Source organism: Arachis ipaensis, chromosome B6, assembly GCF_059453495.1.
Source record: "Arachis ipaensis isolate K30076 ecotype BB chromosome B6, ASM5945349v1, whole genome shotgun sequence".
NCBI lineage: Eukaryota > Viridiplantae > Streptophyta > Magnoliopsida > Fabales > Fabaceae > Arachis > Arachis ipaensis.
In genome coordinates this window covers 110,482,506-110,501,091 of record NC_142441.1, presented here as the reverse complement: position 1 = coordinate 110,501,091, position 18,586 = coordinate 110,482,506, and the positions used below count along the sequence as shown (strand labels likewise).

Here is an 18,586-nt window from a genome sequence, read left to right as displayed (position 1 = left end):
GCCCACTTGGTGTGTGCTGGGGCTGAGACTTAAGCAATTCACGTGCAGAGGCCATTTGTGGAGTTGAACGCCAGTTTTTATGCCAGTTTGGGCGTTCAACTCCAGCTTTTGATCCTTTTCTGGCGCTGGACGCCAGAATTGGGCAGAGGACTGGCGTTGAACGCCAGTTTACGTCGTCTATTCTTGTGCAAAGTATGGACTATTATATATTGCTGGAAAGCCCTGGATGTCTACTTTCCAACGCAATTCGAAGCACGCCATTTAGAGTTCTGTAGCTCCAGAAAATCTACTTTGAGTGAAGGGAGGTCAGAATCCAACAGCATCAGCAGTCCTTTTTCAGCCTGAATAAGATTTTTGCTCAGCTCCTTCAATTTCAGCCAAAAAAATACCTGAAATTACAGAAAAACACACAACTCATAGTAAAGTCCAGAAATATGAATTTTTCCTAAAAAATAATAAAAATAGACTAAAAACTAACTAAAACATACTCAAAACTATATGAAATTAACCTCAAAAAGCGTATAAAATATCCGCTCATCAGGCCGCCTCCCCCGAACCCCCCCGAGATCATATGTATATGTCCTTCTGGGGTTTGTGGGGTGGATCTCTCCGGTCCTCGTTGTCTCGCTTCCTTTTCCCCTGATGGTCCGACCTTTCCATGAGATATCTATCGAGCCAACCTTCTCTGGCCAACTTTTCTATCACATTTTTAAGGTCATAACAATCATTTGTTGAGTGACCATATATCTTATGGTACTCACAGTAGTCGCCGCGACTCCCTCCCTTTTTGTTTTTGATGGGTCTAGGAGGAGGTAGTCTTTCGATATGGCAGATTTTCCTGTAGACATCAACTAGATAAACTCTTAGAGGAGTATAAGAGTGATATCTCCTAGGCCTTTTGGGGCCGACTTCCTCTTTTTTCTTGGGCTCTCTTTCTTTCTCTTTTGCTGAGTGAGAGTGCCCAGGTCGCCAACTCGGCTCTCGCAGTCTGGCATTTTCCTCTATGTTGATGTACTTCTTAGCTCTCTCTTGTACATTGCTCAAGGAGGTTGGGTGCCTTTTGGATATGGACTGGGAGAAGGGACCTTTTCGAAGTCCATTTACTAGCCCCATAATTACTTCCTCCGTGGGCAGGTCTTGAATTTCCAGACACGCTTTATTGAACCTTTCCATATAGTCTCGTAGAGGTTCTCCAACCTCCTGTTTTACTCCTAGGAGGCTCGGTGCGTGCTTTACTTTGTCCTTCTGGATAGAGAACCGCATCAAGAACTTTTGTGAGAGGTCCTCGAAACTAGTGACCGACCTTGGAGGGAGGTTGTCAAACCACTTCATTGCTGCTTTCGACAAGGTGGTCGGGAAAGCCTTGCAATGAGTAGCATCAGAAGCGTCAGCCAGATACATCCGACTTTTGAAGTTGCTTAGATGATGCTTCGGATCTGTGGTTCCATCATAGAGGTCCATATCAGGGATTTTGAAGTTTCTCGGAACTTTTGCCCTCATTATGTCCTCACTGAATAGGTCTTCTCCTCCCAAGGGAGAATTTTCTCGGTCATTGCGGGAGCTCCAATTTTTGAGGACGGACTCCAGCCTTAAGAGCTTTTCTTCTAGCTCCTTTCGTCGCTCTATCTCATTTTTCATGTTTCTCTCCGCCTCTCGATGTCGTTCTAGTTTTTGCTCCAGTTGTTCCAAACGTCCTTGGTGGCCGTGGAACAGTCTTCAGAAGAATTTGCCTTTGGGTCCTTTAACCCAGAGGTGCTTTCTCTGTTCTGGTTGATCGCGCCTTGGTGAGTGGCCATGTCTGCATCATTGTTCCCTACGTTCAGATTCTCTTGTTCAGAATCGGACGCCGTGTGACCATCTTCAGGTGAATTGTCCGCCATTCTGGGGTGATCTCTCAGGTCCCCGGCAATGGCGCCAATGTTATGATGGATAACCAGAGATTAATGGGCTGAAATCGTAGGGTTGGCCCAATCGTCTGAGGATGGAAGCCTCCGAGCAGGTCTGTGTTTGAGGGCCTTAGTCCGACTTGTATGCATGAGAGAATGGGAGGTGGTACCTGCAAAGACACTCCGATTCCTAAGTTAGCAAGGGTGTGAGCAAGTTTAGAGAGTATTGGCACTTAGTGATACCTGAGGGGTGTCAGTGTATTTATAGTGGTGAACCAATAACCACCGTTGAAGTAGTTCCACCTTTTAAGGAGGATAACCGTCCCTTTATCTTAGGGAAGTTGGGATATGGCTCCTGGAAGTGGGTTGAGAGATTTTAGGAGCAGTTACTTATTTGAATGAGTGTTATCTGCCAGATAATCTTCGTTCCCGACTTCTTTGGACCAGGTCGTTGTTGAGACCAACTTTTTAAGAGAAGGTTGGTGTCGAGTGAGACCCAATCTTTGGATTGGGCCTTTCATTTGGGCCTGGACCTTAGTGTTGGGTCAGGGTATGAACAAGGATCGTCTTCCGACCCCATTCGAACATTACACTACTTTCTGTAAAAGCATGAGCAACTAAACCTCCTAAGTTAGGCTTAGGAGCTCTGCTGATTCTCATGGATTAATAATATTACTGTTCTATTTCAATACACATTTGATTCCATTCTCTTGTGCATTTTCGTTCTTTATATCATGAATCGAGGATGACTCGTAACAATCATCTTTGTTCTACATGGGTTCCGTGCGAATCCAGGCCGGATAGCATTGAATCACAAGCTAGAGAATGCACTACGGATTCCAAGAGCGTGCCTGGGCGACTTTGGATACGTGACATATAATCCCGTTGACCATGGGTTACTGAGGTTTTTGTGGTGTCAAGGCTAGAGTATGAAAAGCAGCGTTCCCTAATCCGGAAGATCCGACCTTGTCTGTGGTGTTTTGAGTAGGATCGCGAAGGGGAGTGGATTGTTTAGGTCTTCACCTTCGACTATGGTGGGAAGCCATGAGTTAACTTGATAAGGATGCTACATGAGTTGCTCGCATATGGTGGACTACTATGGTTTAGAAGAAACTAACTTGATGAGGATGCTACATGAGTTAGTCAATTACGGCTGTCATTGAATGAATTGTTCGTTGTTGAAGTAGATGGTAAGAAAAGTTAATTCGGAAAGAATATGCATCTTCGAAGCCTTCACTAACTATCCATCATTGCTTTTACACTAATCTGGTATTTCGTTCTTATTATTTCATTTATGCTTTTAAACAAACAACCATATTTTCTAATCGCCTGACTAAGATTTACAAGATAGCCATTGCTTGCTCAATGCGACAATCTCTGTGGGATGACCCTCACTCACCTGAGAATGTCTTTTAACTCGAATACTCTTTCCACCATGCAAAGCCAGTCGATGAAATCATCAGGTTGGAGTTTTCCTTCAAACTCAGGAATATCAATTTTGATTCCTAATTATTTAGCTTTGTGAGTCGTATTGTGCCGTGCTCTTCGTGTGGATAAATCTTCATTTGAAGAAGAATAATGAAATGGATTTGCATTATCCTCCTCGTTAAAAGGACTGTCTTCAGTCTGCTTTCCATGATTATGTTGAGCAGCTTCATATTTTGCAAGTTGTTCTTGCAACTCCTTAACTTGACGGCGTAATTTCTCCACTTCAATTTCTTGAGTGGCTCTATGCTTCGGAGCCATCTTTTACTACTATACAATGAGACTGATGCTTGGACGTTGATGTTGTGATGATGATGAGGATGCACCAATGATAATAATGGTGGGATTGAACGAAGATAATGACCAACAAAAATGGCACCAAAAGAAGAGAAAAGAACAATATTACCCGAAACTTCACAACAGACAATCCGTACTAACGATGACTTGTACCAATAGCAAGAAAACCACATTAAAGACCGTACCCACGAACCAAATAAAATTTTACTGGAGCAAGTCGACGACCGATCTTGCTCTGATACCAAACTGACGCCGGGACGTCGCTTGGGTCACCAATCTTGGCAAGATTAATAACCCCACTGTAGTGAAAATAGCTAAAATCCCACCTTGGTTGGCTAAGTCAAGGATGCACCTCTTACTCTCAAAGAGTCTAGAAGAAAATAAGCACACAGCTTATTTAAATATATAACTCAATCAATTCAACTCATAAATAAAAGGGGTACATACGCATATTTATACTAGTAGGGGAGGGGGAGCCTTTGAGTATTAGGCGATGTGGGGCTAATTCATATGCATATTATAATAACATAACTAAACTTTACTACTTTAACTAATATTTCTAATAACCTAATGGATGCTCCTGCATCACCAAGTGAGTAGAGAAAGAAAAAGAAAGACTAAAACTACTCTGCATTAAGTAGTCAGGCAAGACTTTTGTGTAAGTAATTTCATGACTGACATGATACATGATGCATTATTTGATCCTCGTAGTCGATCCAATTTAGTAAGATGAGAGTTTTTTGTTGTTTTTGATCTATTGTTCTCTGCCCTATATTGTGGGTTTTGGATTGGGTGTTATAATAACTCTTGGATCAATTGTAATTAGATCTATGATGAGCTCAAACTAATCAATTATAACCAGGGTCTAAGAGCTCACATTAATCAATCATATCTTTTTGAATGCCTCCATTTGTTCTTCGTATTTGGGATCCCATCTTCTCTTGCCAATTCACTGTCTCATTAAAATTTTCTCCTACCACCCATGTGATATTTGTCCATTGATTCCTCATTTCTATGAGAGAAATCCAACCCATGTACCTTTCTGTAGCCACTGGTTTACCATATAATCCTAAAAATCTAAATGCTTGTCAATCCTCTTTGGATTTAATAATTGTATCTAAACAATATTTGCTCATAATGACATGCTACATCCTCTTCTATTTTCTGATCTAATACAACAACCATTTTAGCTTGAGGATTACAAAATCTACCTTAGTTGTTCTTATGAGACGCACCAAATCAGGAGATCTTACTTGAGTAGCAAGCAGAAGGCAGCGCTTTCTTGGAGTTCACTGGCTCTCAAAAGTTCTGAGTTAGAATCTTCATGACCCGAAAACAAGCTAAGAGTCACAAGACAATGCATAAACTTAGAATAAGACTTGTGACAGACAAAAAAAGCATGCATGCAAGCATGTTAATTTTTGACATGTAAGCTTTATTTCTAATGATTTTTTTTCTCTCAACTAATTGTGTTTATCTATAGAAAAGTATAACGAACCAACTTTATATGCAAACAACTTATTAACATAGCAGCCAACTTTTCAAAAAATTATGATTATAACATTCCAAAAAGTACCCGCCACTCCCATTTTCCTTTATCTCTTTCCAAAAACCGCAGAAGTTGCAGCGTTTTGCGCTGCCTCCTACCACTATTCCTTGTCCTTTTCTTCTTATATTTTATATGATTTTTTTAATTATTTAATTATTTTAGATGTTTCTTTTTCGTCGGTTTCGAATGTACTTTTTTTATAGGTTTTAGATGTTTCTTTTTTTTATGCTTTTCATGTTTCTTCTTTTTTGGTTTTGGATGATTCTTTTTAATAGTTTTAGATGTTTCTTTTTTTTAGTTTTCGGATATTTTTTTTTATGTTTTGGATGTTTTCATTTGTTATGTTTCAAATTTTTTTCCCAATAATTTTGGATGCCTCGTTTTGTTAGATTTTAGATATTTTTAAACTGATTTTGGATATCTTTTTTTGTTAGGTTTCGGTTGTTTCTTTTTGTCAAGTTTTAGATGTTCTTTTCTCAATAGTTTTAAATTTTTTTTTGTTTGGCTATGTTTTTTTTAATATTTTGGATTTTTTTTATTAAGTTTCAGATGTTTCTTTTTGTAAGATTTTAGATGTTTTTTTTAATAATTTTGGATTTTTTTCATGATTTTTAAGAAGTTTCTTTTAAACGGCGAGGCAAAAGGAAGGACGACGACAAATAGCAAGACACTGACGGACGCGATGACAACGACGATGGATACATTCTTAAAGAAAAAAAATATTTGAAACTTCTAAAATTTAAACATTCAAAATGTAGATATAAGAAACATCCAAAATGATACCTTTTTCTTTAATAGTTTACTTTTAATTGTATATTCTCAGAAAAATATCTGATACTTCTAAATGTTAAACATTCAAAATTCAAGTATAAGAAACATCCGAAATGATGTTTTCTTTTTTAATAGTTTTCTTTTATTTATTTATTATTGTATATTCTCAGAAAAAAATATCTAAAACCTTTATCTTTAAACATTTGAAATTCAAGTATAACCAAAAGTGATGTGTTCTTTTATACCATAATTAAAAAAGTTTTATTATGTTCAGATTTTGGATTTTTTATTAAGTTTTTGATAATCTTTTACAACGATTTTGGCTATTTCTTTTTGTTCGGTTTTAAATATTATTTTTACAATGATTTTAGATGTTTGTTTTTAGGATTTGTCTTAAGTGGAAAAAGTATATTTAGGTTCTTGGTGGTCTAGATAAAAAAATTATAAAATAAAATAATAAATTATATAAATATCATCATCTTCTTCCTCTTCTCGCATCTTCTAACAACCACCATTGCTATAATCACACATACCACTGCACCACTAATATATATTATAACTGATTATTATTTGTTCCTTTTTATATGGTGAGTAAAATATTTGATTTGGGGCCAATTTTTTCACTCCTTGTTATACTGAAATCTTTTTGATCTTCCTAGTTCTAATCCCTCAAAGCTCACATGTTTTTCTGCATAAACTTTTTTTTTAATAATTAACACAATAAATGTGAGCTAAAGTTCTCACCTTTATCCCCCAAATAAAGTTTCTTATGATAGTAGCCGACATTTTATGAATCCGTATTTCAATATACTTGTTCTCAAAATCCACCAATGGCACCATCATTACCACTAGGTGATTATCGCATCAAGGACAATCACACACCTAAACAACAAAGCGCACGATGTCATAATTGTCGGCGATGATAGTACTGCCAAAAAAAAAGAGGAGTGACAGAAAAAAAAGAAAGAAGGGGACAAAAGACAAAAATAAAATTTTAAAATAGAGTTATTTTTAAAAATATTTAAATATAGATATAATTATTATATTATTAATAAAAATTTTTAAATTTGTCATTGATTCAAAAATTCAATGGCATGATTTTTAAAAAATTTTGAAGCATAAAGGATCAAAATATACTTTCTCCATTTGAAAAAAACTCCCTGTTTTCATTTGGTTTTAGTTGTTTTGTTCTTTTATTTTTGGATATTTTTTTTCACCTAGTTTTAGATGTTTTTATAGGAGTAAATAACCACCATAAAAAATTTACACATCAATAAAATTAACTACAAAAAAATTAAATTAAAATTATACCCATAAAAAATTAGTTCTGTTTCACAAAAATACCAAACTGTTAACTTTTTGTTGACTAAAAATACGTTAAATTTTTTGTTAATTTTTTTAGCTAACGTGATTGTTCATTTATTTATTTATTCATTCACGTGGTACATTTCCATGTCAGATGCTGTATGTTCATTGTCCCAAGGCTCACAATTTGAGTTGTTTGTGAAGGCACGTTTGTAACCATAACATTGCGATTGGGTGATCCATGCCATGAATGACAGCCCCTATGATTATCAATTGATATTTGTTAATTTGCACACTAATTGTAATGGAATTTCGCTACCAAGATGGGCGATACTTAATTAATTTGTCCCTAAGAAAAATATTGGGCCTAAGACTCTGACATAATGTAGATATTTTGATTTTTTATAATCAATTTGCCTCTTCACTACTGACCCTTATTATTTTGAGTTGAGTTATGTCATTTGTATTATTTTCTACTGTTTATTAGATAAAATATGTACGTACTAACATAATTTTAAGAATGGTTGAGACTAGAATTATTTTTTTTAGTTGTTCACGATATTTCTTAATCAGACAAAGTTAAGAATTAATTCATTGTAGATCTGAACTTCATTTAAAAGTCTTCCAAATTAAAAAAAAAAAAAAAAATCAAGGATCGATTACATCAAACAACAATTGAGGATGCAACCCACCCTAAATAACGTGCAGCAAATTAAAATCTTGATACCAAAGAAAAAAAATGCTCCGATGCCTTAAGATTGATTAAAGAAAGAACGAAATTATATCATGATCATATCATCAAAAAGAGAAGTAAAAAAATCAAGGCCTATAAAAAAAGAGCAAAGACAACACAACGACATATATGTACATACATTTTCCCATAGACAAAGTATTTAAGCATATGCTGCCATAATAATTCACATGTGAACACAGATATTGAGAGAGATAGGTCGAAAGTAATAAAGCAAAAGTAAATGTTAAAGCTAACTCAGAAGAGAATTAAGATATAGTGTCTTTGTTTTATGAAGGAGTTGCCTATGTATATTTTGGTTTGATGATGTTGTCGTTGGAGTGAGCCAATTCTACACGAACATATATACATACATTTTCCCATATCTAGTTTATATCCGCGATCGACAATCACATTTTTTTTTCACATAGAAAAGAAAAATAAGAGAAAACTTAGCTTTGAATAAATTAAATACAAAAAATATTGTTTATACATTAAAATTAGTCATTATGTATTTGTAGATAAATATAAATATAATTTAATTTATTTTTAGTATATATTTTATATGTCAATGTATATTTTATACTAGTAATTAATTTTAGTGACTGATCTTGATGTATACATAATATATTTAAATGAAATATCCTCCAACCCTCCATTTCAACCACATGAATAAATACATTCACGTATTAGTCAGCCTTCAAAAAAAGTAGAGAAAGTGGAAGAAAATTAAAACACAAAGCAAAGGTATTAGTTAATGGACGTTCACCATATAAGATGATGCTAGTGACATCTATACGGCCATATTTGACATGATTACAGTATGCAGTTCGGGTTCATTCGTTCTCACTTCTATTTGCATTGCTAAAAGTATTATATTGATTAGGGATATGACTTTTACATTCTAATCTAGAATTACTCATAATGAGATTTGAAGAATAGAATGAAGAGCTACTAATCATAATGAGTTGTACTTATAAGGAATTTCGCTATCAAATCAGTGTGAGGTTCAAAAAATTTAAGGATTGGAATATTTCTAAAAAATTTTATCTTCGATATTTATGAGGTTTAATTATTCTATTGGTCCCTATAGTTTTGCAAAATTTTTAATTAGGTCTTTATACATTTTTTTTTTAATTGGCGGGTCCATGTACCAATTTTTTTTTTCAATTAGGTCACTTTTGGCAGTAATTAGCTTAATTTTATAGGAACCCAAGAAAAAGAAAAAAAAATTGGCACAGAAATCCAAATAAAAAAAAAGTAGGGATCCGATTAAAAAAAAATTCGGTATAAGGACTCAATTAGAAAGAAAAAAGTATAAGAACCTAATTAAAAATTTTACAAAACTGTAAAGACCAACAAAATAATTAAATTTATTTATAATCTTCGGTAGACAAATTAGTGAAATGATTTTTTATTGATTTTTTTCAATTTTAGTTGATGATCACAATTTTAATGTGTGTGTCCTATTATTAGGCCGAATGCATGATTTAGGCCCATTTTGAGTGTGTGACTATATATAACAAATGTATATAATATAATTTAATATTTAATATATATATATATATATATATATATATATATATATAAATAAAAACTTTATTAATATTACTTGTAAATATATATAGGTTAATATTCGAATTCGTCTTTAAAATTTTTTTTAAATTAGCCTCTAAAAATATTAAATTAGTCACATTCGTTCCTAAAAGATATAACGTAAGTTAAATCGATCTTTTTGTCAGTTAAATGATGAGTGTCATGTTAAAGTACTAGTGGCCTAATGTGTCACAAAATGATGATCGATTAACGTGTTATGTCATCTAACGTATTATCTATTACTTGTATAATAGCCGTGGCTCATTAAGCCACGCGTCACTCTCACGTTAATTTGCAATAAAAAAAATTAAAAAGGAGTAATCTAAAGGTAAAGCAGATTGTTTCTCTGTCTGCGCTGTTCCTTCTTTCTCGGTCTCAGTTTCTCACTCTCTCTATATGTTCTCCTTCCTTCATCGTCTCAGTCTCTCACTCTCTCTATTGATCTCCGTCTTCCTGTAAAAGCCAACCGCACCGTCGGCTTCAACACCATCATCGATGGATGATCTCTGGATTGCATCCTCTCTCGGTTATCTGCTCTCTTTTTCTGGTGACTGCCACTCACATACTCTCCCGCTCTTTCTTCCAAATCCTATCTCTTCACCGCCGACTTGCACCTTCAGGTTTTGTATGTCTCTTCAATCTTCGCCAATTTCTTCCTTCATTGTGCTGAAATCACTAATCCCTACGACCCCCACCTAAAACCCTAATCCTAGCTACTGGAATTCTTTGTATGAAAGCATAGAGAAGGAGGACGCGGTGGAGGCAGCAGACCTCTCCAAAATCCTCAACCCAACCGAGCTACGCGGATTATTCATCGGAGAGCACGGTTCTTGCAATGGCGATGGTGAGTATCAGCCGGGGAGATGCTCGCGATAATGAGCGACTACCATGTTCGGTCGAGATCTCAACCGTCGGTCTCCTCGTGCAAGGTATTCTGCCGATCTCTGTGATTGTCTGGTACTGCATGTTTAATGTCGTTGATTTAGGGTTTCTTTTGTGGGTTGTTGGTCTTTGATTTGGGGTTTGGTATTTTTTTTTTGTTTTTCGAATGTTTGAGTTGTTCTGACGGTTGATTCTCATCAATTTGAAGTATATTGGTTTTTCTTATCTGCTGTTGCTGGGAAAAATCCTCTGCCTTTATGAGTCTTGGAAGATTCCCAACCACTCTGGTCGTTGGTTTAGGTTTTGTGCAGCGTCGCGTCACTTCCGTGAATCTTCCCCGTTATTGCACTCTAATTCGAAGTGGGTGAGAGTTTTCATTTCTGAAATTAATTTTGGTTATCATCATTATGTTTTATACATATTAGTCTGTTTCACATAATTATGAATTAAATGTTTTCTAATTCTAAGGGGTTATGAAGATGAGATATGTTTGTTGGGAGTGGACTGAGAGAGAAAAAAATGATGTCTTCATCTTTGATTGTGGTCGTCTCTGTCGCTATGTCTCCCAAACCCTAGGGATTCAACTTGGATCTCCATAATATGATTCGTATATCGTTTTCAGTGGTCGGAACTTCTTTTTCATTTTGGTTGTTACATTCAATTCAACGCCAAAGAACCTAACCTAATTTGGTTGATGGTTGGTTGCAGCTCATGTTGTCAAAGTCAGAAATTGGTAAGGCCAATTGAACATACCTGATCCAGGTAAGTGGGGTGGGTTATTATTCTGTTATAGGTTATTCGTTCTTATTTTGTAACCTGAGTGTGTATTAGGGTAAAGTACTTATTTAATATTTGTGCTTCCTTTTAATTGCATTATTGTGACTTTTGTGCAAGAGAGCAAATATGAGCGATGACAACATTACAAGGAGTTATCATCATCACCATCATGGAGCCACAAGAGAATCATCATCAAGGAGTTATCCCTGACAGGTGAAGGTGCTCTCTCTCTCATGCTCCCCAACCCAATCCCTTCAACCCTGTTTTCCAGCTTCCGATTCGTTCAACCCCAAATTTCAGTATTCTTGATTAATTAGAGAAAATTTAGAAGATTAAGTTTTATTTCACCCCAAAACCTGTGTGAAAAATGTAGTTCTTTTTCTGGCAGACAACATCATGCAGAACCTGTGGTGCTATCTTCCTTCATGGGTAAAAGAGCTGGCTAGGACCTAAATAGGATGAATATTTTTTTTATCCTTTTCTACAATTAGACCCATTAAATCCTATATTGAAGATATGAATGTAGCCATTGATGTTTAAATCCAGAATTTTCACGGGCTTCCCCTTGATTATAAAATTCTTTTAAAAAAATATAAGAACCTAATTAAAAATTTTGCAAAACTATAAAGACCAATAGAGTAATTAAACCTATTTATAATCTTCGGTTGACAAATTAGTGAAATGATTTTTTATTGATTTTTTCAATCTTAGTTGAATATGATCACAATTTTAATGTGTGTGTCCTATTATTAGGCCGAATGCATGATTTAAGCCTATTTTGAGTGTGTGACTATATATAACAAATGTAAATAATATAATTTAATATTAAAGATATATATATAAAAATAAAAACTTTATTAAAATTACTTGTAAATATATATAGGTTAACATTCGAATTTGTCTCTGAATTGTTTTTTAAAATTAGCCTCTAAAAAAAATTAAATTAGTCACATTCGTTCCTAAAAGATATAACGTAAGTTAAATCGATCTTTTTGTCAGTTAAATGATGAGTGTCATGTTAAAGTACTAGTGGCCTAATGTGTCACGAAATGGTGATCGATTAACGTGTTATGTTATCTAACGTATTATCTATTACTTGTATAATAGCCGTGGCTCATTGAGCCACGCGTCTCTCTCACATTAATTTGCAATAAAAAAATTAAAAAGGAGTAACCTAAAGGTAAAGCAGATTGTTTCTCTCTCTGTGCTCTTCCTTCTTTCTCGGTCTCAGTTTCTCACTTTCTCTATATGTTCTCCTTCCTTCATCGTCTCAGTCTCTCACTCTCTCTATGGATCTCCGTCTTCCCGTAAAAGCCAACCGCAACGTCGGCTTCAACACCATCATCGACGGATGATCTCTGGATTGCATCCTCTCTCGGTTATCTGCTCTCTCTTTCTGGTGACTACCACTCACATTCTCTCCTGCTCTTTCTTCCAAACCCTACCTCTTCACCTCCGATTTGCACCTTCAGGTTTTGTATGTCTCTTCAATCTTCGCCAATTTCTTCCTTCATTGTGCTGAAATCACTAATCCCTACGACCCCCACCTAAAACCCTAATCCTAGCTACTGGAATTCGTTGTCTGAAAGCATAGAGATGGAGGACGCGGTGGAGGCAGCAGACCTCTCCAAAATCCTCAACCCAACCGAGCTAAGCGGATTATTTGTCGGAGAGCACGGTTCTGGCGATGGTGATGGTGAGTATCAGCCGGGGAGATGCTCGCGATAATGAGCGACTACCATGTTCGGTCGAGATCTCAACCGTCCGTCTCCTCGTGCAAGGTATTCTGCCGATCTCTGTGATTGTCTGGTACTGCATGTTTAATGTCGTTGATTTAGGGTTTCTTTTGTGGGTTGTTGGTCTTTGATTTGAGGTTTGGTATTTTTTTTGTTATTCAAATGTTTGAGTTGTTCTGACGGTTGATTCTCATCAATTTGAGGTATATTGGTTTTTCTTATCTGCTGTTGCTGGGAAAAATCCTCTGCCTTTATTAGTCTTGGAAGATTCCCAACCACTCTGGTCGTTGGTTTAGGTTTTGTGCAGCGTCGCGTCGCTTCTGTGAATCTTCCCCGTTATTGCACTCTAATTCGAAGTGGGTGAGAGTTGTCATTTTTGAAATTAATTTAGGTTATCATCATTATGTTTTATACATATTAGTCTGTTTCACATAATTATGAATTAAATGTTTTCTAATTCTAAGGGGTTATGAAGATGAGATATGTTTGTTGGGAGTGGACTGAGAGAGAAAAAAATGATGTCTTCATCTTTGATTGTGGTCGTCTCTGTCGCTATGTCTCCCAAACCCTAGGGATTCAACTTGGATCTCCATAATATGATTCGTATATCGTTTTCAGTGGTCGGAACTTCTTTTTCATTTTGGTTGTTACATTCAATTCAACGCCAAAGAACCTAACCTAATTTGGTTGATGGTTGGTTGCAGCTCATGTTGTCAAAGTCAGAAATTGGTAAGGCCAATTGAACATACCTGATCCAGGTAAGTGGGGTGGGTTATTATTCTGTTGTAGGTTATTCGTTCTTATTTTGTAACCTGAGTGTGTATTAGGGTAAAGTACTTATTTAATATTTGTGCTTCCTTTTAATTGAATTATTGTGACTTTTGTGCAAGAGAGCAAATATGAGCGATGACAACATTACAAGGAGTTATCATCATCACCATCATGGAGCCACAAGAGAATCATCATCAAGGAGTTATCCCTGACAGGTGAAGGCGCTCCCTCTCTCATGCTCCCCAACCCAATCCCTTCAACCCTGTTTTCCAGCTTCCGATTCGTTCAACCCCAAATTTCAGTATTCTTGATTAATTAGAGAAAACTTAGAAGATTAAGTTTTATTTCACCCCAAAACCTGTGTGAAAAATGTAGTTCTTTTTCTGGCAGACAACATCATGCAGAACCTGTGGTGCTATCTTCCTTCATGGGTAAAAGAGCTGGCTAGGACCTAAATAGGATGAATATTTTTTTTATCCTTTTCTACAATTAGACCCATTAAATCCTATATTGAAGATATGAATGTAGCCATTGATGTTTAAATCCAGAATTTTCACGTGCTTCCCCTTGATTATAAAATTCTTTTAAAAAAATATAAGAACCTAATTAAAAATTTTGCAAAACTATAAAGACCAATAGAGTAATTAAACCTATTTATAATCTTCGGTTGACAAATTAGTGAAATGATTTTTTATTGATTTTTTCAATCTTAGTTGAATATGATCACAATTTTAATGTGTGTGTCCTATTATTAGGCCGAATGCATGATTTAAGCCTATTTTGAGTGTGTGACTATATATAACAAATGTAAATAATATAATTTAATATTAAAGATATATATATAAAAATAAAAACTTTATTAAAATTACTTGTAAATATATATAGGTTAACATTCGAATTTGTCTCTGAATTGTTTTTTAAAATTAGCCTCTAAAAAAAATTAAATTAGTCACATTCGTTCCTAAAAGATATAACGTAAGTTAAATTGATCTTTTTGTCAGTTAAATGATGAGTGTCATGTTAAAGTACTAGTGGCCTAATGTGTCACGAAATGGTGATCGATTAACGTGTTATGTTATCTAACGTATTATCTATTACTTGTATAATAGCCGTGGCTCATTGAGCCACGCGTCTCTCTCACATTAATTTGCAATAAAAAAATTAAAAAGGAGTAACCTAAAGGTAAAGCAGATTGTTTCTCTCTCTGTGCTCTTCCTTCTTTCTCGGTCTCAGTTTCTCACTTTCTCTATATGTTCTCCTTCCTTCATCGTCTCAGTCTCTCACTCTCTCTATGGATCTCCGTCTTCCCGTAAAAGCCAACCGCAACGTCGGCTTCAACACCATCATCGACGGATGATCTCTGGATTGCATCCTCTCTCGGTTATCTGCTCTCTCTTTCTGGTGACTACCACTCACATTCTCTCCTGCTCTTTCTTCCAAACCCTACCTCTTCACCTCCGATTTGCACCTTCAGGTTTTGTATGTCTCTTCAATCTTCGCCAATTTCTTCCTTCATTGTGCTGAAATCACTAATCCCTACGACCCCCACCTAAAACCCTAATCCTAGCTACTGGAATTCGTTGTCTGAAAGCATAGAGATGGAGGACGCGGTGGAGGCAGCAGACCTCTCCAAAATCCTCAACCCAACCGAGCTAAGCGGATTATTTGTCGGAGAGCATGGTTCTGGCGATGGTGATGGTGAGTATCAGCCGGGGAGATGCTCGCGATAATGAGCGACTACCATGTTCGGTCGAGATCTCAACCGTCCGTCTCCTCGTGCAAGGTATTCTGCCGATCTCTGTGATTGTCTGGTACTGCATGTTTAATGTCGTTGATTTAGGGTTTCTTTTGTGGGTTGTTGGTCTTTGATTTGAGGTTTGGTATTTTTTTTGTTATTCAAATGTTTGAGTTGTTCTGACGGTTGATTCTCATCAATTTGAGGTATATTGGTTTTTCTTATCTGCTGTTGCTGGGAAAAATCCTCTGCCTTTATTAGTCTTGGAAGATTCCCAACCACTCTGGTCGTTGGTTTAGGTTTTGTGCAGCGTCGCGTCGCTTCTGTGAATCTTCCCCGTTATTGCACTCTAATTCGAAGTGGGTGAGAGTTGTCATTTTTGAAATTAATTTAGGTTATCATCATTATGTTTTATACATATTAGTCTGTTTCACATAATTATGAATTAAATGTTTTCTAATTCTAAGGGGTTATGAAGATGAGATATGTTTGTTGGGAGTGGACTGAGAGAGAAAAAAATGATGTCTTCATCTTTGATTGTGGTCGTCTCTGTCGCTATGTCTCCCAAACCCTAGGGATTCAACTTGGATCTCCATAATATGATTCGTATATCGTTTTCAGTGGTCGGAACTTCTTTTTCATTTTGGTTGTTACATTCAATTCAACGCCAAAGAACCTAACCTAATTTGGTTGATGGTTGGTTGCAGCTCATGTTGTCAAAGTCAGAAATTGGTAAGGCCAATTGAACATACCTGATCCAGGTAAGTGGGGTGGGTTATTATTCTGTTGTAGGTTATTCGTTCTTATTTTGTAACCTGAGTGTGTATTAGGGTAAAGTACTTATTTAATATTTGTGCTTCCTTTTAATTGAATTATTGTGACTTTTGTGCAAGAGAGCAAATATGAGCGATGACAACATTACAAGGAGTTATCATCATCACCATCATGGAGCCACAAGAGAATCATCATCAAGGAGTTATCCCTGACAGGTGAAGGCGCTCCCTCTCTCATGCTCCCCAACCCAATCCCTTCAACCCTGTTTTCCAGCTTCCGATTCGTTCAACCCCAAATTTCAGTATTCTTGATTAATTAGAGAAAACTTAGAAGATTAAGTTTTATTTCACCCCAAAACCTGTGTGAAAAATGTAGTTCTTTTTCTGGCAGACAACATCATGCAGAACCTGTGGTGCTATCTTCCTTCATGGGTAAAAGAGCTGGCTAGGACCTAAATAGGATGAATATTTTTTTTATCCTTTTCTACAATTAGACCCATTAAATCCTATATTGAAGATATGAATGTAGCCATTGATGTTTAAATCCAGAATTTTCACGTGCTTCCCCTTGATTATAAAATTCTTTTAAAAAAATATAAGAACCTAATTAAAAATTTTGCAAAACTATAAAGACCAATAGAGTAATTAAACCTATTTATAATCTTCGGTTGACAAATTAGTGAAATGATTTTTTATTGATTTTTTCAATCTTAGTTGAATATGATCACAATTTTAATGTGTGTGTCCTATTATTAGGCCGAATGCATGATTTAAGCCTATTTTGAGTGTGTGACTATATATAACAAATGTAAATAATATAATTTAATATTAAAGATATATATATAAAAATAAAAACTTTATTAAAATTACTTGTAAATATATATAGGTTAACATTCGAATTTGTCTCTGAATTGTTTTTTAAAATTAGCCTCTAAAAAAAATTAAATTAGTCACATTCGTTCCTAAAAGATATAACGTAAGTTAAATTGATCTTTTTGTCAGTTAAATGATGAGTGTCATGTTAAAGTACTAGTGGCCTAATGTGTCACGAAATGGTGATCGATTAACGTGTTATGTTATCTAACGTATTATCTATTACTTGTATAATAGCCGTGGCTCATTGAGCCACGCGTCTCTCTCACATTAATTTGCAATAAAAAAATTAAAAAGGAGTAACCTAAAGGTAAAGCAGATTGTTTCTCTCTCTGTGCTCTTCCTTCTTTCTCGGTCTCAGTTTCTCACTTTCTCTATATGTTCTCCTTCCTTCATCGTCTCAGTCTCTCACTCTCTCTATGGATCTCCGTCTTCCCGTAAAAGCCAACCGCAACGTCGGCTTCAACACCATCATCGACGGATGATCTCTGGATTGCATCCTCTCTCGGTTATCTGCTCTCTCTTTCTGGTGACTACCACTCACATTCTCTCCTGCTCTTTCTTCCAAACCCTACCTCTTCACCTCCGATTTGCACCTTCAGGTTTTGTATGTCTCTTCAATCTTCGCCAATTTCTTCCTTCATTGTGCTGAAATCACTAATCCCTACGACCCCCACCTAAAACCCTAATCCTAGCTACTGGAATTCGTTGTCTGAAAGCATAGAGATGGAGGACGCGGTGGAGGCAGCAGACCTCTCCAAAATCCTCAACCCAACCGAGCTAAGCGGATTATTTGTCGGAGAGCATGGTTCTGGCGATGGTGATGGTGAGTATCAGCCGGGGAGATGCTCGCGATAATGAGCGACTACCATGTTCGGTCGAGATCTCAACCGTCCGTCTCCTCGTGCAAGGTATTCTGCCGATCTCTGTGATTGTCTGGTACTGCATGTTTAATGTCGTTGATTTAGGGTTTCTTTTGTGGGTTGTTGGTCTTTGATTTGAGGTTTGGTATTTTTTTTGTTATTCAAATGTTTGAGTTGTTCTGACGGTTGATTCTCATCAATTTGAGGTATATTGGTTTTTCTTATCTGCTGTTGCTGGGAAAAATCCTCTGCCTTTATTAGTCTTGGAAGATTCCCAACCACTCTGGTCGTTGGTTTAGGTTTTGTGCAGCGTCGCGTCGCTTCTGTGAATCTTCCCCGTTATTGCACTCTAATTCGAAGTGGGTGAGAGTTGTCATTTTTGAAATTAATTTAGGTTATCATCATTATGTTTTATACATATTAGTCTGTTTCACATAATTATGAATTAAATGTTTTCTAATTCTAAGGGGTTATGAAGATGAGATATGTTTGTTGGGAGTGGACTGAGAGAGAAAAAAATGATGTCTTCATCTTTGATTGTGGTCGTCTCTGTCGCT

At 36.0% G+C, this 18,586-nt stretch overlaps 1 protein-coding gene across 1 annotated transcript; it reads right to left on the bottom strand.

The window, feature by feature from the left end:
* Positions 1 to 567: 567 nt before the first annotated feature.
* Positions 568 to 1,638, bottom strand: LOC148562293 (uncharacterized). The gene is made up of 2 exons (XM_088490855.1): positions 762 to 1,638; positions 568 to 680 (listed from the first exon to the last, which is right to left on the bottom strand). The coding sequence occupies exons 1-2, from the start codon at positions 1,636 to 1,638 to the stop codon at positions 568 to 570; spliced, it is 990 nt and encodes a 329-aa protein (XP_088346981.1).
* Positions 1,639 to 18,586: the final 16,948 nt, after the last annotated feature.

What these genes read in the sequence shown, in the direction of transcription:
- LOC148562293 (XM_088490855.1), bottom strand. Translation starts at nt 1,638, where the DNA reads ATGAAAAATGAGATAGAGCGACGAAAGGAGCTAGAAGAAAAGCTCTTA. An exon ending in AGGGAGTCGCGGCGACTACT is followed by an intron (nt 681 to 761) that starts GTGAGTACCATA and finishes TGGCCAGAGAAG; the next exon opens with GTTGGCTCGATAGATATCTC.